General features: G+C 41.3%; 1 protein-coding gene and 1 pseudogene across 12 annotated transcripts in view; one reads left to right on the top strand and one right to left on the bottom strand.

Moving 5' to 3' along the window:
* The window catches only part of SGIP1 (SH3GL interacting endocytic adaptor 1), a 184,429-nt gene extending 170,918 nt beyond the window's left edge, over positions 1-13,511 (bottom strand). For 4 of the 12 annotated variants that reach the window (XM_032494524.1, XM_014564626.2, XM_032494525.1 and 1 more), the window contains exon 1: positions 12,001-12,370. Coding sequence is in view for 1 of the 12 variants with exons in the window: in XM_032494517.1 (XP_032350408.1) it covers positions 12,001-12,010 (10 nt within the window). In the remaining 11 variants the exon portion in view is untranslated. Of the gene's footprint in view, positions 1-12,000; positions 12,374-12,946 lie in introns of those variants that run through there. The other 8 variants (XM_032494521.1, XM_032494523.1, XM_032494520.1 and 5 more) reach the window with 5 other exon arrangements.
* Positions 13,512-15,499: 1,988 nt separating this feature from the next.
* Positions 15,500-19,291, top strand: LOC102507734 (annotated as a pseudogene).
* Positions 19,292-22,155: the final 2,864 nt, after the last annotated feature.

The raw sequence follows: 22,155 nt of genomic DNA, 5'->3' as shown, positions 1-22,155 counted from the left end.
GCTAGGTAAGCGCTAAGTGCAGGCTATATACCTGCTAATTTAACTTTCACACAAACTTACGTGGTAGGTGTTATGTCAGTCACTTTACTGATACTGAGGCTTGAAGAGCATCAGATCGTCTGTCCCCAAAGCCCATGTTCTACACTCAACAAACTGTAGCAGTGGTTGGTTATTTATAACAATGAGGTTCCTGGTGATTTCCACTTCTTCTTTGTCTCTTCCTATTTTCCAAGTTTTCTACGACGAAACCTGGTCTCCCTTAAGATGAGAGGGAAACAAAAGTGTCAGGCGGAATGTGTGAGATACTAGATTAACTGCGTGCTCCTGGAGCCAGAGTGCGGCTCTCAGCCAGAGCGATCCCACGCAGCAGATGGGCGCTCTGGGGAGAGCAGAGACAGCACAGTCCTGGCTACTGCCTGGCCTCCAGGAACCATGCAGGAGCCTTCCATGTACCCAACAGAGTGACACGGAATACGCCTTTATTCTGGACCAAACACTTCTCTAAATATTTTACATATAGTGACTCATTGAATTCTCATGATAGCCATAGGCTGGGTGGCTTGAATATCCTCCAAAAAGTCTGTGATCCTTTGACAGGATTCATTCATTCAGTGGCTATTTACTGAGCACTTACACATGCCATACATGGCTAATGCAAAAATGGCAGAGTCCTTAGTCCTTGGGGAAGGCACAAACAAAGTAGGTATAAGAACAAAAAATAGCAGCTAAGATTTGTGCTTAACACTTTGCCTCAAGACTGCAGCATCCACCCCATCTAAGTTTCCAGCCTGTCGGTCTGTTCACTGGACTTTGGACTTGCCATGCCAATCCTCATAATCAAGTGAACCAATTCCTTTAACACCTCCGCCCCTTCTCTCTTTCTCTCTTTCTCTGCTTATTGGTTCCATACCTCTGAAAACTCAATGAGAGAAGTGCACTTTCTGATTTAAGCCTTAAGCCTCACGTGATTAAATTACCCATGAGAAAAATACTGTTATTCTCACTCTCGTTTTCCAGATGAGGAAGCAGATTCACTAGCTTCCCAAGGCACACACATAAGGTTTAACCTAAGTCAGTCTGACTCCAAAGCCAGGGCTCTTAAACTTTCTGCTCCTTGGCTTTGGAGGGTGGGAACTTAGAATCAAATCAGCACAGGGAAGGGACCACCTCACCCTCAACCACGGGGAACGTGGAAATGTTTCTTTGAAGGGGTTGCTTTTGTTTGACCTCGAATGATCAGGACAGACTGTTACCACACAGGGAAGAAAAGGGACAGCATATGCAAGGGAAAGAGAAGGGCAAGGAACTCCCGTCTGGTCAGAGCAGTGAGACGTAAGGGCATAAGGCAGCCCATGGGTGAGCGTGTTGCCCAGCATACGAAGGCATTTGGCACTCATCTTAGAAGCACGAGGAACAATCAAAGGCAGGTGAGGAAAGTGATGTCTTTGATGGCTGTGAGGAGGATGGACTGGAAGGTGGCAGCAGCAAGGTCTGGTCAAGTGTGGTAGCAGGGGATGAAAGAGAAAGAACAGAGTCAGGAAGGATAACCCACAGATCTTGAGGACCTACTGACATGACACAGGCAGGAAGAGAGAATCAGGAATGAATCCCAACAGTGAGTCTGGCTTGGCTACTTGGTAGACACAGTTCTTTGAATTAGGGGAACAAGGAGGCTAAGAGAAACTTGAAGGTTGAGGTCCGTAGTATAGGGGTAAAGTCCTACCTGCTTCAGGGCTTACAGACCACTTCCTATCTTTGCTCCCATAACCAGTGCCGTGAGCAATTTTTCACATGTCATTTTTTAGTGATTCACATATCATTTTCAGAGCATTTGTAAAGGCTGGGCATACAGCTCAACCACCTGTGCTCCAGTTTTATGCACCGTATTTTGACTTTGGGAAACTGCTGGCAGTAGGGAAAGCAAAGCAATGTCATCACATGTGCCAGCTCCCAACAACTGGCAGAGGTGGCCTGGAATGTGATGTTGAGATAGGTGCTGAGGGCGGAGAGAAAGATGACTGTGATTGATTGTCTTCCATGGTCAAGAAAGGGGGAGTGTGGCACACGGACATTGAGAATGGAGGACGATGTAACATATTGGTAATTAACAGGATGGTAAAGACTGAAATCTGTAAGCCTTCTCTGCAGAAGAGATGCAGCAATAATCTACTTGAAAAGCAAAACAGCAAGCAGTAATGCCCAGCCACTGAACGCTCGCAAACCCACACGTAACCACCAAGCTGAGAGAGAGGCATCTGAGAAAATTACTGGCGTTGCCACCACACACTTTCAGATGCTTTCATACTGATAATCTTATTTGATTTTCACAATGTTATTAAATAAAAAGGGAGCCAGCATTAATTCTCCCTTCCAAGTGGGGGGCTGAGACCAAAGCAGTTCCAGAACTCCCTCAAGGTCACAGAGTTTCTCAGGAGGTACAGCCTCAAGTCCTGGTCCTTCCCTCCTCAGGGCATTGACTCACAGATAGGAGAGAGCTATAAATGGCCTCATTGTATGTGCGCCCCACAGAGCGATGGCCCTGGGGACACGTTCGTTTGTGTGCCTTTGGGCAGTCATCCAACCAGCCTCAGCACCTTTGAACGAGGAAGACGCGGCAGTTTCCAAGTCTTTGTCTATTCACATTTTTGGAATCACTAAAATAAACTTTGACTTGTCCTCTTATAGAGAGAATAAAAATCCTTGGGTAAGGTGGCTTTGGTTTCCTCAACTGCAAAAAGAGGTTGGATTAGATTGGTTCATCTTCCACAGTAGCACACAGCATCACGCTTTCATGATGATGGCCAAGGCTTTCATGAATTGTCAGTGAATACCAAGCTGTCCTTCTCAGGGAGAAAGGGCTTTTGTTCATAGTGGGAGCCAGACTTTTTGATAAAATGTTCTATAGTGTGTAAGCTGTGAAAATTTAGAGTCCACTGGCCTAATGATATCACATGTCCATTCCCATCAGAAAATTCTAGGAAACCATCAGTGTCATTGAAAGGCAGCCACCGGGCTAAAACACTTCTGCTTTCCTCAGGATGGTGGTTGGTCTGAAGGCTTGTGACCTGATAATAAAATTAACTCGCTCAGTTCTGAAGAAGGCTTTTGAAGTACCATGTCAAATGTAGACAATCTGCTGTTTGCTTGTCAGCCTGAGACCCAGGCCAAATGATTTCAGATACGAGCTGGATGTTCTAATTACACCATCATACAGATAAAGAGCACCTGACTGGGAGTCAAGTTTGGCTAATAAATGCTGGTTCTGCCACTTGGTAAGGTGGTCACCTTGAACAAGTCGCTTAACGTCATTGGGCCCTAGCTGCCTCTTGTTTGAAATGAGGATGGTAATAACTATTTCTACCACACAGAGATGTGGAGAATAAAATATGTCCGTGAGTATGTGGTAACATGTACTAGTGTCTAAGCTTCTGAGGATGGAGAGTCCAGTTGCCCCTTTCTTGCTGTCTTATTCACAGTGCCCAGCACTGAGACTAAGGGAAAAGCCCCAGACGTCCCTGCCAAATGAATGAAGCATTTTGGAAACTCAGGTATATACGGATGTCATCATCTTATGACACTGTCCTAAGTGAGCATATTTTCCTTCCACTGTTTATTAAAGATTTGTGACATGGGTCACTCTGCATGGGCTTTCAAAAAATCCTAAAATACTAGTCTTGATGCATAATGAAGTTTATATGAACCAAATAAAAATGAAAGTCTTTGAGACAGAGTCAAAACATTTGTGAATTGATAGGTCATTCTGATTCTGAAGTCACTTTATCACGGAGCTCTATCTTTGGTGTGGAAATGTCCAAGCCTAGAGTTGGAGCTGAGCTCTCAGCTCTAACTTTGGGCTTGGAACCAGAAGGTAAGGCAGAAGCATGATATTTATCCACTTACTTAAATCTGGGGGAAGAATGAGTCTGAGCAGCACCATCACAAGACAGTAACAGAACCAGCACCAGAACACCAGGCTTCGCAAAGCCCATCTGTGCTTGACACATGGATAACGCAGGCCCGTGCACACTGACTTCTGCAAAAGGAAACGGGCTTTCTTACCGCTGAAAGGGATCCAGTGGCTCTACTCCTGGGTGTTTATCAAAAGAAAACAAAAACGCTAATTCCAAAAGACACATGCACCTCAATGTTCGCAGCAGCACTATTTACACTTGCAAGATATGGAAGAAACCTGTGTCCATCATTAGATGAATGGATAAAGATGTGGTGTATATATACAATGGAACATGACTCAGCCATAAAAAGAATGGATATCTTGCCATTTGCAACAACATGGATGGACCTGGAGGGTATTCTGCTAAGGGAAGTAAGTCAGACAGAGAAAGACAAATACTGTTTGTTTTCAGTTACATGTGGAATCTAAAAAAACAAAACAAATAAATAAATATAAAAAATAGAAACAGACTCACAGATACAGAGAAAAACTACTGGTTCCCGGGGTGGGGAGGCTGGGGAACAGGCAAAATAGTTAAAGGGAAATAAAAGGTGCAAACTACCAATTATAAAATAAATGCCAGGAGTGTAATGGGCAGCATGGGAAACACAGTCAATAATATTATAATAATTGTGTATGGTGCATAGTCTATAAAACTGTCAAATCACTATGTTGTACACCTTCAATTAATATAATATTGTAAGTCAACTACACTTCAACAACAATTGTTTTAAAAAGGGACTCATAGGTGTCCGTTATTACCTCTGAGTTCTTCTCTGGGACATTCCCCTGTCCTTTGCTCCAGACACACTGATCCCCTTGCTGTTCCACCCACATTCTGAGCCTTTCACTCACTCTCTCCCCTGACTCTTTGGACTGTTCCTGCAAATAATGACTTGGTTGCTTACTCCCTCCCCTCCTGCAAACCTTTGCTCAAGTGTCTTTTCAGTGAGGCCGTCCATCATCATGCTATTTACAGCTGCAACCCCATCTGCCCCACTCCTTCCACTACCTCCTCTATTCCTTTTCTCCACTTGGTTCTCCAAAGTCCTTATCCCCATCCAATGTACTGTGCATTTCATTTTATTTGATCATTTCTCTCCTGCACCAAACAGGAAGCTCTGGATAGGCAGGAATCTGTTTCATTCACTATCAAACCTCTAGCACCTAGAACTGTGCTTAACCATAGTATGCATTCAATATATAATTTTTGATGAATACGTAAACCATTCTATGCTAAGAGCTATATAGGAGGGTTGCATAAATGCATTTTTGTCTTCCAGTACAGCAACGATGCAAAACTAACTTGTGGCACATGTGCAAAAGAAACCAGAGAGGAAGAATAAACCAAGAAAAGCAGACAGGAATATGTTTGAATCATTTGTGTGTGTGTGTGTCAGGAACAAGTATCTTTTGAGGTGGGAGGAAGAGGAGTCGACCATTAGAATTCAAACCTTGGAGGGAGTGAATATGTGGAACCCAAATCATTTGGCAAATGCCAGAGATTTTCGGAGCTCGAAGTTTTAAAAATATGGTGGATCGATGATCTTATTTTGTTTGCAAGGAAACAGAAGTCCAGGAAGGTAAAGTAACCCTCTCAAGACATACAGTCAAGCAGTTACAACACTTAGACGCAAACCTAAGTCTGACTCCTGCGTCCATGCTCTTTCAACCAAGAAATCCAAACTGCACAAATTCAGTGACCATTTTGAATTTCTAAGATTCATAAATTCTCCAATCAAGACTAATTCGGCATCTGAAAAACCTCACATACCATCACATTGCTACTGCATGTACAAATATAGTGTACAATATTATACTCATTTACATAAATGTATTTAAAAATACTTTCCCGAATTCCAAGCCTAACTTTCCAGCTCTCAAAGCCACTATTTTCAGATCTGGTCATAATCCACAGAAAGGGAAAGAGCCCAGGAAGGGAAAGATGGAATGGAAGAAAGAGGAAAAACCGAGAGAAGGAAGGCAGAGACACAAGGAAAGCAGAAGGGAGAGAGAAAAAAATGTGCAGGATATTGACAGTCCTGCCGCTGGGAATGGCTTTGAATACCTGTGTTATAACTTGTCTCTTCCCATTAGGAAATCATTTCTTTGGAGCTAATCACCAAAATAATTCAAGTTCAAGTACATATTTTCAAATTTCTTTTCTTTTGCTTCTCAAAAAGTATTACCTGTATCTCACAATTAGCACTCCATAACATATATCTTTTCCCCAGTTATTTCATGTTTATAGATCTTGTTTCTCCAACAAGAATGTAAATTTGAGCATTTATTTTTCTTATGTCCGCCATAATGCTCAATATAATACCTTACAATGTATAGTATGAAGTCATTGGAGTCATTTACATCTGATTTTATTCACTTTGCCAATACATAAATATGGTAAGCATCCACTGTTTATCAAATGCTAAGGATACAGAGAGGAATATGATAGATCAGATTCCTGCCTTGATGGAGTTTACCTCTGAGCAAGAGATTCAGCTCAAATACCATTAAACGACCACGAATCATAAACACAGCTCTCAGGCGAGAGAGGGACCCAAGATGGCCTCAGCGGCTCAGGGTGTCGGCTTGGGAGCTTGGGATGACACAAATGGTAGGGAAGGCCTCCTGAGGAGGTGGCAGTCGTGCTTGAATCACAAGAGACTCGGTTACTCCATGAGCTGGCAAAAGAGTATTCTAGGTGGGGCAGAAGCCCTGAGGCAGGAAAGTATTTGTTCTAGATACTCTAAGACAGGCTATCAGTGTAAGCGATGCATTAGACGAGCTTGAAGAAGCAGAGCAGGCCAGGGCGTGCAGGCTCCTGTATGCTATGGATTTTAAGAGAAATGAGAAGGTATCGAAGTTCTGTTTAAACAAGGAAACAGCATGATATAAGATATTAAATAGAGATGCTAAATATCTTTCTAACACTCTGTAGATGCAGTTAAATGGCATGTGCTCCAAGAATGGAGACTTATTCCCCCGCAAGTCTACTCCTCCTTTCCCAAAGCCCTCCCACTGTGGAGCATATGGAAATATTAGGTAGTCGGTGCACAAGCCAGCTAGATCCAATACCTCTGCTCCACACCCTACTTTTTCCTCAAGAGGATCCCGCACTCACCAAGCTCCCCAATTCCCTTCTGTCTATGACTTCTTCCTTCTCCAGTCCATGTCTCCTCAGGGACTTTTTCAGACACATGAGTTCATATCCATTATAATCCCTTCACCTTTTTCCCTCTTCCAACTCCTTTACCCTTTTCTTCATTCCATTCATGAGTTTACAGAATGAAAATCATCACAATTAAATAGCAGTAGATATGATAAAACTGAGTCACAAATAGGTAAACCACAAGTATGGAAGTAAAACTGAACACAAGCGAAAAATCGAGTGTCACGAGTCTCTAAAACTTCTGAATATACCTCCAAAAAACCGAAAACCTAAAAACAACAACCACCCTTCAAACTTTCTCTCCATTTCCTCATTGACCTCTAAGGAAACCTTTTTTCCTTCAAATAGCAATATTGGAAATTGAAAACACATTTAGTGCCATTATTGTCTTTTAACGGACTACTATAGTAACCATATTTTTTTTACACATTTCATGGCAAATATTTAGTGTTTTAGCTAGATAATGTGTTAACCATCTTTAATGGACTAGTGTGAGAATCCAGTCATCACTGATACAATTTTTCCTACAAGAAAACTTGTTTCCAGTGACCAAATCACAAACAATCTCAAGATCAAAAATATTTTGAGTTGTACTTCCTACAACTTGTTTACTGGAAACATGGATAGTATCTGTGCCAAATCCAACAGGCAGAATTATCCACAGTCTTCCAGCATGGTTCATCTAAGTTAATTTTTTTTTAAAGACTACACGTTCTTTTTAGAGATTTGAAGCTGGCCTTTGGAAATTGAATGGGAATTTATACATAAAAGAAGGCTTTTTCTGACCCAGAACCCTTTAGGAAGGAGAGAAATTACATAAGTGATGGAATATATATTATAATCTCATATCCATGCTTAAGATTTTCCAAAATAACTTCACCATTTCTGGAAAGGGAATTGGTAGGAGAGTGAAAAGGATTCCCTTTAAAACTTCTTAGCTAACTAGAAAAATGAACAGTTCCAGCTTCAAAATGCTTCGTTCCTTTCTTATTACAGCACAGAATTTTCCAAATAAATAAGCCCCATTTCTAGATGGGGGGGAGGGGAGCCTTTATTGTTACAAGGTTCACTTCAACAACAGATCAGTTAACCTAGAATTTGTTCAAATTTTTCTAAATATTGATTTTGGAGATAAAAGGTATTAACACGGCACTAAGAGGTATGGCTCTGTGAGTACTCGTATTTAAAAGAGAGACAGAATATACAACCAAAGAAATTAGTTTTCCATCAGGTTAACATTCCCCACCTTGACATGAACTAGAAGGAAGAGTTCACATTTAAGATGTTATGGGAGACCAAAAGTATGAGCTTTGTTGTTGAATGAACTTAGGTCCAAATTCCATCCCACCATTTTTCTGCCTTAGTGTATTATTTTTCATTTTTGCAATTTAAAAAAAGCACTGGAGAAGTACTCAGTGCAGAATACGCTTATTTGCAGGTTATTGTGAATAGTAAACATAATAAAATTTATTAAATCACCCTGCACATTGCAATTAAACCCAGTAAACTCTTAAACATATGCTTGTTAACTTTAAGAATTATATATAGGATGAAACCATTGACCCCCCCAAAAAAACTTTTCCTTCCAGTAAAGCCCCTAAAAGCCTGAATATGGAACTGAAAACACACACTTTCTGTCCAGTTCTACCAGACAAGGGACCATGTCCCAGACTGCCTTACAAAAGAACAGATGTCCCTAGAGACCCTGACTTAGTTTTACTTATCTTAGAAAAGGTTCCCAAAATGTCACTTGCAAACTTTACTAATAATATATGAAAAACAATAGAATCCCTGAACAGTTGCCCTAATCACATGGGCTGCATTGTAAGCTCAGCCAATATGTATACCCTTTAGCAAATAATTCCATTTCTCATCCTCTTTCCCTGCACAGACTATATAAGGCTCCACATCACGTGGCATTCTTTAGGAAAGACACAATATTGATTACTGCCCCAAAATCAACACTGCAGATATCAACAAATCAAGCTCCTTAAGATATCCTTTTTTAAATATAAGTATTTGAAACGAGTCACGGAGCCACAGACTACCAGTACCATGCTTGAGGTCCCTGCAGAATTATTTCACTCCCTTCTATGATATTAGAATCACTGGGGAGGTAGTAACATTTCTCTTCTATGGCCAGAACTTCCAATAGGCATTGAATGAACGGAGCCTAGATCCTGTTCCACCAAAATGAGAACACAAAATTAAACCATGAGCCGTTCTGATGAATATTTGTTTACTCTTGTTTCACACAAAGTAGAGAAGTAGCTTTGAAAAGTTGCCAAGGCCGTGCTTTTCCTGAGCAGTAGATTAAAACACTTGAGTGAATATGGAAATATATACACACAAATGCAAATGTGGGTTCTCTCCCTTTCTAGAATAGTGTATACGTGTGAATGACATATGTGTGCAACTATGTGTTTGTGTGTGTGTGTGGCACACGTACTAGTGGAGAAGAGACAGCATTTTATCTGGAAGTTTGGGGAGACATTCTCAGAGCCCCCTGATGTTTCAGCAGACGGCTGCCATGACAGGATTTTAGGGTGCCTTGCAAGGGGTTTCTTGTCTTTCCAAGGCTATTGTGATAGATGGAAGCTGTGCTTCCTCTACGGGTGAGCTGAATGTAAATGATAACTGCTACAACACACTTTCAGAGTGAGAGCAATTCAGAGGTGAACTTCTGAGATGCAATATCAGAAATGTGTATATATTGCCAAAAAGACCGGCAACTGCCTTGGAAGGGCATTGGTAGGCAAATGGGTTTCTGGTTAAGGTTCCCACCAGCCTTTCTAAGGTCACTGAACCATTAAGATAGTAAGTCTTGAAAAGCATTTAAGTAGGAACTACAGATAGATAAAAAATTATAAGTAGCATTTCAGTTTTTAAGGCACTAGAACACCTGTCCAATTTCTTTCGCAAGGATCTGATGGCCAGCAACCGCATCCCTGGTGTCACCTTTAATTCCTAAGTCCTAAGATAACATCCTTCATTAGATAAATTTGGCAAACGCAAAGCAATAGTGTTAATTCGGCTCCAACACAAGTCTTTGTTACAGTTCTCACGTTTAGGCAGCTCAGATAAGCTTATCACAGGGCTTTGAACTGACACTCTGGGATGGCACAGTAGACAATATTACCAGGAGAATCACTAATGAGCATCAATAAATATTGCTTCCTTCAAAGATTCTTTAACTACATAGTTTGCAAGGTAAGAAGTCAAATGAAAGCTCTTCCACTTCCCTGTGTAAGATTAAAATCCAATCAGAATGTGTGCAGATTTATTTTGAAGAAATGCTATGTGAAATTCAGCTGGAGAAAGCTAGCACTTCTATAGACACAATCTTTTTTTTTTCCTGAAGAGGGTAAGCCACGTGAGCTTTTAATTGAAAAGTACATCAGTAACCCTCTTTCTGTTTGCCTTGCTTTATTGTTCAAAGATTAAACCCATTTTGAATTCATGAAAAAGATTTAATCTTAGAGAGTCAGTAGTCACAGTTTATTTAGGCCTGTATTTAAAAAACTAGACTTGAGTGCCCTTTGCAAATCAGACCAGGCTCCCTAACAAGATAATACCCAATCTCTGTTTTAAGGCAATTTTCTAAAATCTGTGGGCCACGACTGTAGAATTCTTCACTCCCCCAAATCACATTAACAATGTTTGACATGACGACAGAGAGAGAAAAAAGAATTTATTTCTGCCACATAAGTACAAGCAACGCTGTTGGGGTTTTTTGTTTGTTTGTTTTTGTTTTTTTCAACCTTTCTCCTCTTATTCCATTTTGGTAAATTTCTAAGAAATGTTTAAAATCTATAAAACAGACCATAGCTTAAGAGGTGGCCTCTCTGCCATTTTCATGGCTGATTTGAGACCCATTATGCACTGGATTCTGCAGTGTGAAATCCAGGCTGGGGACAAATTTCTGCCTGTCATCTTAGGAAAGGCCAGGAGTTTTGCACCATCCTGTAGTGTGAAAACAGAAAATCAAAGCCAGGATAGGGCTGCCTGCTTCTTTCTTAATCAGCTTGCTGCTTTTTCGAGGCAATCTTGGCTATCACCATCTCAAGCTTGGAAGGGTAATTTAGGAGAATAAAATACAGTTTAAACATCTCCCCAGGGAAACTTCCTCCTTGCACTTAATATTGAATACAAAAAGGTAATCGTAAGTAATCATCTGATGCTTGGCTAAGAACCATTGCATAAGGAATGCATTTAGGAAGCACAAAATTCTCTTTTTAACCTGATAAGACCCTGAATCAGGAGCCAAGAAGCCCAGATATTTTCCTCATATTGCTCCTTCTGTTGCAATGACAGCCCCGTAAAACTATAGCTTATGGACCAAATTCGCTGCACCTCTCACCTCAAGAGTATGATGTAAATGGAAGAGATAAAAATACCTTACAAGAATTTTTTAAAAATATTTTTAAACAGTTCACTGAAAATGACAGTGTGGATAACTCTGTCAATGACCTCTCCTGTCTAATGTCAATTTCAGACGACAAGTTTCCATTGTAAATGTTTTATCAGTGTAGTCCCAGGAACCCAGAACTGAAAACCTCATCTTATCTCCCAACTTCTTTGCTTTGCAAGCTCTATCTCAGCTCCCTGCAAGCACTTTAGGTTTTTTTTTTTTTTTTTTTTCCTCTCTCTCTCTCTCAAAAGAACTGGGAGCTCTGTAGGTTCTGAGATAAACAGAAGCCCTGTGGTTTGATTCCATCAGTCTGAGCCCTGGTCCGCTGCAAGCAAACTGCAGCATTCTGCTTGCAAATGCTGGCAACCAGGTTCTAGACCAGCCACAAATACAGGCTGCACACGTATTTCAACGGTGTCTGCCCGAATCTTGCCTGAAGCCAGTCAACCACAGCAGAAAGCATCCTACCTTCCATCATGGTGGCAGAATTGCATTCCTTAATTTCCAAAGAGTCTGAAAAAATACAGGAGGATACGATTCCAGGTCCCAGCTAAGTCCTCACAACGCTGCCGCTGCCGAGAGATCTGCTCTGTCCGCTGCTGAAGCCAAAGGAGACAAGTGTTAACCCCAAAGATAGGCCATGGATGCTGCTGGTGCTGCTTCACCTACAGGCTCCCAGGAAGATGCTGCGAGAGAAAGGGAGAGGAACAGCAAGCCGGCCGAGCTGCACCGCCTGCGCTGCCTCGGCCAATCCCTTCAGCTCTGGACCGCGTCACATGGTAGGCAGCCTGCATCTCCTGACACAATACCCCCGGAGAGCACACAGAACCTCTTCCCCGTCCCCACTCCTCTCCATCCCTCCACCCCCAACCCCTCCGGCTTGTCACCAAATGCACAGCCCCTTCCCCACCTGGTGACGCACTTCCCCCGCCCCTCCTCTTCGTCTTCTGAAGCCGTTTGCAGCGGCTGGGTACCCGAGATTAATTATCAGGCGCTAACACCTTAACAGGAGACTCTGGCATGAAAGAAGCACCTAAGTGGCTCGCTGCGGAGGGGCTTTCTTTCTTTCTCTCTCTCTCTTCCTTTTTTTTTTTTTTTTAAGAAAAATTTCATAATAATTCCGTGCAGCCTGAAGTCTTGGCTGCACACTCAAGCTCCCATTCCCAGCTCCTTTTGCCCTGACGGAATTCCAAATGTCAGTATCCGTGGCCTCCGCACACATCTGTGACTCTCTCTCTCATTCAGGACAGAAAAATCAGTCCGGCTGACGTCACATCATAAACAATTATCCCCAAAAGGATGATGCAGAAGAAATTTCACCCCAGCTGCTTTCGAGAGAGCCAGGGAATTAATCGCGCATGACATGCCGAAGGGCGAGGAACTGTCATTAAAACAAAGAAACAAAAGAACCCACCCGACTGGGGCTCTGGAATCGCACTGGCAACGCTTGAGATAATTTCTGGGGCGGGAGACGGGAGAGAGGGGAGTCGGCCGGGAGGGAGGCCTCAGCCCGACGGAAGACAGCTGTGCGCGCCTTCTTCCCACTCGGACCTGGGCGGCCAGACGCAGACGGGACCGCGGGGCGCCGCTCCGCTCGGGGTTCGAGTCCCGCAGCCAGCGCATCCTTACGGCCCAGCGCACACGTTAGCCGCCGCGCTGCCCCAGGTGGAACGCGGCTGCTGCCGCCTACTGAAGTCCCTGGAGGAAACCAACTCTCTCCTAAGTGACACCTTTTTCGCCACGCGCCTTCAGCATCTGCAGTCGCCTCCAAGCTAAAAATCCAGAATAGGGCGATTGTGCCGGGTTCTGGCCCGAGGGGTGGGTGGAGCCCAGGCTTCCTGGGGTGGGGTCTGGGAGCAGAGCTGCTGCCTCAGTGGGAAAGGTTATGACACCCGGGCTGCTTGAGTTGAGAATCCGTCACGTGACTAGTCCCCAGGGATCCTAGAGCCTTTCAGAGGGCCCCTGGCTCCAGGGTCCGAAGATCCTCGGTTCCCTTCAAGCAGGCTCTGAAGGCTAAGAAAGGGGAAGGCAGGCAGAGTGTGGGAGGAGGAGAAGGAAGGGAGAAGGGAAGGAAAGGAAAAGCCTCTTTAGAACGGCGGAAGTGGGCATTTCTCCCTCTACAATCTAGCAACATGATCAGGAGGAAAACCATTACATCACGGAACAATTGTGAGCATCAACTGAAATAACGTTAAGAAGTGAGATACATTACACCATCAGGGCTGAGTCTCTAATACTATTATTAACCATTTATATTCTAAATATACCTGTGGACTTTTGATATTGCTCAGCCCTTGACATAGTCCTGTTCTTTATACGAGAGCAAATACAAGGTATTAGTAGGCTGAGAACTGCTAAAGGAAATGTAACTAAAGAAGTTGACCGAAGTATAGCATAGTAAAGGTTAAAAAAAACAGTTCCTTAGCAACTTAGTTTTTAAAAACTCACCAGTCTCCCTCAGGGAACATATCTCAGTGGCCTCGGAATTTTCAAAATGAAGCTCTCCAGGAAGATAAGCTTACTTGTGCCTTTTCCCTTATATCTATGAGGCCGTTGAATTTTTTAAAGAGGAAAGAATTCCAAAGTAACACCTATCTTGAGTACACCTTCCACTGCTCTGAAAAGTGCAAGACTATAATTGTAAAGATGAGATCAATTAACTTGTGTGTATGTAGCCAATTTGGGGGGTAATGGTTAAGAACATGGATATTGGTGCCAAACAGTTCTGTCTCTGCCACTTCATGAGCTCTGTGACCCTGTACGAGTTATTTAACTCTCTATGCCTCACAGTTTCCTTATCTGTGAAATGGAGATAATGGTACCAAGCTCGGAGGGCTATAAATAGTGTTAATAACAAACCTTCACTCTGTGCTAAGCAGTGTGCTAAGTACTTTGCCAGTAAATTACTTAGCATTGTGTCTGGAGCATAATAAACCCTCCGTGCTAGCTTTTTAATATTAGTATTATCACCACCAAAGGGCTGCCAGAGGCATCAAAATAGTTTGCAGCCAACTGAGAGTTACAGCATGTACACAGAGAGCAACTTAGGGAAAGGCTAGGTGGTGCATCCAGCAGTGTACCACGTTGGAGAGTGCTAACAGACAGCAGAAGAGTGACTAGAACCCGAAGAGGCTAGTTAGGGAAGTTCCTTTTACAGAGATGGCATTTCAGAGTTCAAGAAAGCATGGAATGGACTGGGAGTGGCAGTTCTAAATAAGACAGGGAGTTCTAAATTAGAAAAAAAAAGTCTCAATATAAAATCTGGAGGTGAGTGCAAGCACTGAGGTGCAGGGGCAGGCAGCATTTTCAGAGATGTAAGGGGGTAGGAAAGCCAAGGAAACCCAAGCTGCCTGCCTTTTCTCACCCAATGCAAGTTTCACAGTGTGTTAGAGCAAACCTCTCGGGTAGATGCAGTGCCGGCACACCTCAGTTTTGTTTTAGACTTGCGGCAAAGCAACTAGCCAGAGACAGAAAGACGGCTCAAAGAGTCTTTTGGTGAGTGGGGTGTTAATAGAAAAAAAGAAAAGTGTCTCGATACTGTCATAAGAGAAGGAACAAGAAAAGGATGTGTAAGGCCAGTATCAAGGTTGTAAGGCCAGTATCAAGACTGGTTAAACTTTATGCAACCTTATCAAAAAATGCTATCAACAGTCATAAAAGCATCCCATGAACAAAGTTCTGCTTCAAATTTAAAAAAAAAAACTGCTCAAGTATGTTATCAGCAGGTATTGAGCATTCTAATTTCTCATAGTTTTTTTGGAGAAAAAAAGGTTTTTTTCCTCAAGAACAAAGACAGTACTTTAGATTGTAGCCCCAATTTCTTCCCTTCTGTACTAGTTTTTGTTTAGCAACTAAGTATAAAGGAGAATTTCTAGCTGCTAAAATAATGGAATACTTTTTTCAAGTCTTAAACGGAAGTCAAAGGATCTGTGGAAAACATCGGGCAAATTACTGAGTTGCACCAAAGTGCAGGGACTGCTCCGGAGTCTAGCCCAGGATGGTGAGTGTGTGCCCCGGATCACACCAAGCTCTCAGAAGGTGCCTGTGCCTAGTCCAAGACCGAAAACTTAAGTAGCTGAAATTGCTAGATACTTAAACTTCTTCTCCGGAATAATATTTGTATGGTAGTGATGCCCTATTACACATTTATTTTACAAATCCTACTATATCGTACTATAAACATTGATTTTCTTCACTATTTCCCAGTTGTAGTGTTTAGGGGGGAACTGGCTCATATTTCAGAAAGAGAAAGAAAATAATGACAACGGATTCAGAAAGGAAGGAGGAAAGAAAATTAGCACAGAAGGAAAGTTTAAAAATCAGATGCAGAGAGATATCTCCAAGATAATGACCTCAGCACAACGCTGACTCTGTCCCTCTCGCTGTCCCTGCTGAGGCAGTTCAATGAATAAAGAAAGGAAAATATTGTCCAAGCCCCAGCCATCAGCAAGGGCCCCACCTGAAGAATTAGATTTCCACTGGATGGAATAGATGAAGAGCAAAAAAGTATGGATCCCCATACTCACTATATTTATACCCCTTGTTAAAAGGAAGAACTCCAGCTGGCACTGACACGGGCAGAGAAGGGAGCTATTTGGGAGCTCCGGGGACTTGAAGACCGAACAGCTGAGGGAAAGCAGGAACCTGGTCCTCTAGGAAACGTGGTGACCACAACCAAGCACTCACAGTGCTGTTTCTCCCAGCACATCAGTTTCTTCGGCTTCCCAGTTTTTCTCCCTGTGACTAGGGAGCTGGCCATTTAAATCTTTAAGCTCACATCTTCACAGCTTGACTATCTGAGAGCTACTTTACAGAAACTTCCAGGGCAAGACTCTGATAGACTCTGGCTTGGATCACCATTCAACCTTTGGACCCATTTATGGGCAGGTTGATAAGGTCTCATGATGGACTTATTTAAACAAAACTTACATTAGAATTAGACACGTGCCCTCTACTGTGACTCAACATGGGAGAGAGATAGGTAAGTTTCTGTGACAAACAACCTTTAATAATATGAACCCCTAATATGATTGGAGGGGTAGAAGAGACATTGTCAGAGGAAGAGAGGGAGCTATTACCAGAACCAATGCGGGGAGAGCAACTATAAAACAAAAGCTGTCCATCAGGTAGACATTGCTCAGTTCACCTTAAATAAACTTACAGGAGTCATGGTGGCAGAGGGACTCAGAATGCCATACCCACCCCATTCATCATATTTGAGAGGTTATTCATGTATTCACCGTCTCACTCACTACATCCAGAGAGAAACTTGCAGACCCAATAGTCATCCTCTTCCTTGTTGTGGGGAAGGAGGGCGTAAAAGGAGAGAGAGCCAACCCTACTTCTTGGCCCACTGACACCAAAGATGTGCCATGATATGTTTGCCACTCATTGGTCCATCCCTGCCCAGAAAGCCACGTAGCCAGACCTACACCAGTACTGAAGGAACTTAAATCAGCTAAGAGTACTGCTTTAGCTACACCTGCATTGACAAAGATAAGCAGTAACGACTAAATACACTAGCAGGATCAGCAGTTTCAAAAGTGGGAGAGGGTAAACAGTCACAGCTCACTGAAACAGGGGCACCACCCTCACTGAGAGTAGAGGCAATGTAGAAAACTAGAGAGGCATTTTTAAAAAATCAATTTTTTACTTCAGATATAGGTTCAGGAATATAGCAGTAATAAATAAGAGCAGACTGCTATGATAATAGAGCATACTGAGGGCAGAAAAAGAGCATGGGCATTCTTATTAAAATTTGTCAATGTTACAGCTGTAATCAAAGATATGTTGGAGACTGACAATGGGGAACATTGATTGGCCTGGCTGACAATGTGCTTGAAACATAGACCCACAACAACATTAACTGGCCCAGGCGCGATGGAAATCTTTCTCTCTTTGAAGAATCCGTTAACTCAGATATAACTTTAACAGTTCCAGAAACTGAGAAAGAAAGCTCTGAAATTCACTGCATGAGTTGCAAAACCTGACAAAAATAATGAAAAACTGCAGTTCAATTTTGCCTCTGAATTTCGATGCAACGCTTTTAAATAAAATAACAGCAAGCAGAATCCAGCTTTTCAAAAACATTATATGTATAATTACATATATGTTATAGATATAATAATAAATTAAACTTTATGCTAGGAACAAGAGAAATCATTCAACATTATGAAATCTAATAAATAGTATCCCCAATATTAAGCAATTGAAAAGGAAATTAGTATCTCCATAATTGCTGAGATGATATCTGATCTATTTCAACATATATCATTAATTAAATAAGTAAAAACCTTTTAACAAAGAAAGAGATAAAAAAGTTCCTTAGTATGATAAAATATACGAATCTCTTCCCCAAATCTGTCATCTTGTTTAATGGAAACATGGTGAGAACAGTCTTCATTAAAATCAGAAATAAGACTTAAATGTCCTTTATCATCATTGTTATTTAATATTTTATACTGTTCTATGGATGCTGGCCAAAAAATTAGGAATAAAAGATGTGAAATTGTGTCAGAGATAGTGATATGTATTCATCACATCATTTTCTCTATCTGGATACACAGGAAGACTGCATTTGTTGAATTTCCTTGCATCTGGGTGGAGTTATCTGAGTGAATTAAGGCAATGGAATCGTCAAGGTCAGTGCTTTACAGACACCCCACATATCTTCCATGCCTCTTCTTCCCTTCCAAATAACTGATCTTCATAAGACTTTGAATGTGCAAGAAATAAACTTTCATTGTGTTACTCTCCATACTATGTATATACATTATGTGTATATAAATATTTACATATGTTTGCACATTATATGGATGTATAATCTTTTTTGAATGATATATCCAAAAGTATATATATATTTTAAAAGAGCTAGAGGAGGACTAATCCAAACAGAGGACAATCCAGGTGCAGAGGCCATCAAAAGGGAAAGAACACAGAGCAGCATAGTGGTGGTCAGCAAGAACAAGTGCCTTATGAAAGGCGCCAGAAAGGAGCCAAGAAGAAAGTGATTGACCCATTTTCTAAGAAAGATTGATGTGATGTGAAAGCACCAGCTATGTTCAATATAAGAAATATTGGGAAAACACACTAGTCATGAAAACTCAAGGAACCGAAATCTCATCTGATGGCCTCAAGGGTCGTGTTTTTGAAGTGAGCCTTGCTGATCCGCAGAATGAAGACGTTGCTTTTAGAATACTCAAGGTAATTGAGAATGTTCTGGGCAAAAAACTACCTAATTTTCATGGCATAGATCCTTCCCATCATGACACAAAATGTGCTCCATGGTCAAAAAAATGGCAGACCATGATTAAAGCTCACATGGTTATCAATACTACTGATGTTTATTTGCTTTGTCTATTCTGTGTGAGTTTTTCTAAAAAATGCAACGATCAGGTTTGGAAGACCTCATATACCCAGCAGCAACTGGTCTGCTGAATCCAGAAGATGATGGAAGTCATGACCAGAGAGGTGAAGACAAACGCCTTGAAAGAAGTAGTCAATATATTGATTCCAGACAGCATTGGGAAAGACCAGAAAAGGTTTGCCGATCTATTTACCTACTCCACAATGTCTTTGTTAATTAAGTAAAAATGCTGAAGCCCAAATTTGAATTGTGAAAATTTATGGAGCTTCATGGTGAAGGTAACAGTTCTAGAAAAGCTACTGGGAATGAGACAGGTGCTAAAGTCAAACAAGACCCTGTTTAAAAGTCAGACTTTTAAGGGTGACAAATAAAAGATCTTATCAGTGATGTATTTTTAAAAAAGAGAAATGACTAGGCATGTTCTAGAAGTCAAAGATGCTCTGTCTAATGCAGTAGTCACTACTACATATGGCTATTTAGCAACTGAAATGTGCCTAGTCTGAACTATATTCAATAGCTTATAATAATCTTTAATGGAAAAGAATATATATATGTATAACTGAATCGCTATGCTGTACACCAGAAACTAACACAACATTGTAGATCAACCATACCCCAATTAAAAAAAAAAGAAATGTGCCTAGTCTGAATTGAGATGTGATGTACATGTAAAATGCACACCAGATTTCAGAGAGTATTAAAATATCTCATTAATAATGTTTATATTGATTTTATGTATTTGGATAAAATATATTAATAAATTAATTGCACTTGTTTCTTTTCAATGTATGTGCCTGAAAATTTAAATTACACATGTGGCTCATTTTTGTGACCCACATTATATTTCTATTGGACAGGGCTATTCTAGAGACTGAGAGAAAGCCATCCTAATAAACACTGTGTGCAAGTGAAGGTTGGGTTTGTTTAAGAGGTTATGTGTTAATCTTATATATTACTACCACATTCACATTTATTCATTTCTCCATCCAACAAAGAAATGTTCAGAATTATCTATGCCCAGGCACTGTGTCAGGTTCGGGGACACAAAGATGAAAAAGGCATAAATCTTTCAAGAAGCCTATAATTCAGGGGAGGAAGCAGATGAGCAAACCAAGAATTACAGTACAGATTCAGAGCCAAGGCACCACAAAGGAGAGACACCTGGGGTAGAGGGGAGGCAAAGAAGGCTTCTGAGCAGAGGTACTGCTTGTGCTATCTTTCAAGGGCAAATAAGATGCTCTTAAGACCCATCCTTATCCAGCCTTACCCCATCCTCATCTCTTCCCAACTTTGTTTTCTCTTCTGATAGCCCTTTCAGTGTTGTCTGGATCTCCTGTTCAATGGTTAACAAAAATGCCCATAGTCAAACTTCAGCATCAGCTTGCTTAAACTCAATCCTGGTTTTCCTTTAATGACATATGTTCTTTTTATACGCACTCTGCTGGAGACCAGCTCCCTTTCCCATGCCCTACCCTTCATCCCCAACTCACTAGGTGAGGGGGGGTTGACATTTTCCCCATTTCGACTTCTGTGTCAATCATTTGCTACCATTGCCAAAAATATCTTCTAGGTCCATCCTGCCTGCTTTTCCCCACGTTAGCTGTTTCTCTTTTTATCAACCTCAGACCAAGTCCAGGTCAAACCTTCCTCTATGACTTCAGCAACTGTATCACAGTCCTCCCCTTTATCTCACCACCTGTCCTCATTGTTCATGACTTCAGCATCCCTTCCATGATCCAGCATCCCTACCTCACAGTTCCTTGACTTTCTCAATTCCAGGGACCTTCATTTCCTTAATTTCCATTGTGTCTTAGTCACTAAAACTATAGCTATATTTTGGACCTCATCTTTGTTAATTTTTAATATTTCACATTGTGTATCTCCCTAACCTCTAAATTATTTATCCATCTTTCCCCACCCTCTACATTTCATACATCTGCCTTAACACCTCCTTATCTCCTTTTGCTTCTTATTGTGATCCCTTGGGCTGCTGATCTTCCTTATTCTCATAGACTTGAGAGTAAAATCTGTGGTGAAGGAGAGAAAGGATTTGGGGAAGCAATTCTTCCCTCAAAATCCAATAATACCTACTCTAGTCATTTTCTCCTGGAACTCACCTGGAATGTCTACTTTTATCTTGAAAACTTCAACCTTTTCTTCAAGGTCAAACTCAGATTCTCTCCAGGAAACCAAGAACGTGGATCTTTCTTTCTCTTAACTCCTACTACATGAACCAAATCAACTTTTGATTATACAGCTTACATTACCTCCTAATTATTTCTTATCTGTTAATCATCACCCCAACAGAAATCTGTAAGAAGCGGATGATACCTTCTATTTCTTTGACATTTCCTACACAAATAGCACAAGTCTGGATGCATCCTTGGTACTTGAAATAATTATTTGATAAACAAATATATCATTTTTATTTTGTTATGTAAATCCAGTAGCAGAAATATTATTTCTTTGTCAGCGAAAAAAAAATTAAGGAGAAAATTAAAGTTTCTTGTTTGATCTCCCCCAGAGAGATCTGGGAAAATCTAAGTAGGAATGTAAGCCCAGAAATTACTTCTCAGATTGGATTTAGAATCCAGACCTGGTTAGGTGGGGCTGTTAATAGAGCAACCAGAAACAGGAAGCACAGAGCACCACAATAACAGCCAGAATTTATGAAGCATCTCATAGCATTCCATGTTTTATTAAGCATTCTATCAGCAGTCTGCTAGGTCCTTTGTGATTATTATGTCATGGCATTCCCCCAAACCTATAAATTAGGTACTCTATTCCCATGTTACAGATGAGGAAGTAGAGGCTCAGAATTATTAACGACTTGTCCAAGAGAACAGTAAGTATCAGAGCTGGAGTTTGGGCTCACATATTTCTGACTCTAAAGCCCATGACTTACCATTAAAATTCGATGAGTATAAGTTTGTCTTGTGAATACTAATTGGTTTGGAGATTTAATATTCCTCTTTTGTTCCTAGTAATACAACTCCCTTCATTGGTGAGAAATTCCCTTCTTCCCACTACACTATCACGAAGAAGAAAAGGTTGCTGTCATCTCTCAATGTGACAGTACCTCCTTCCCCATAATGTTTGGTCAAGAGAGAGATATCTGCCCATGCTGAGCCAAGAATACCTGATTTCCCAGGTCACAACCCAAGCTGGCCCTATTAGAATGCTTCCCCAAGAATCAAGACACTAAACCTGTGAGTAAGGAGCCTTTTCCTGTTGAGTACTCAAATATTAGAACATAA

This window comes from Camelus ferus, chromosome 13, assembly GCF_009834535.1.
Source record: "Camelus ferus isolate YT-003-E chromosome 13, BCGSAC_Cfer_1.0, whole genome shotgun sequence".
NCBI lineage: Eukaryota > Metazoa > Chordata > Mammalia > Artiodactyla > Camelidae > Camelus > Camelus ferus.
Note: the sequence above shows the minus strand (reverse complement) of the source record. Positions and strands in the feature narration are given on the sequence as shown.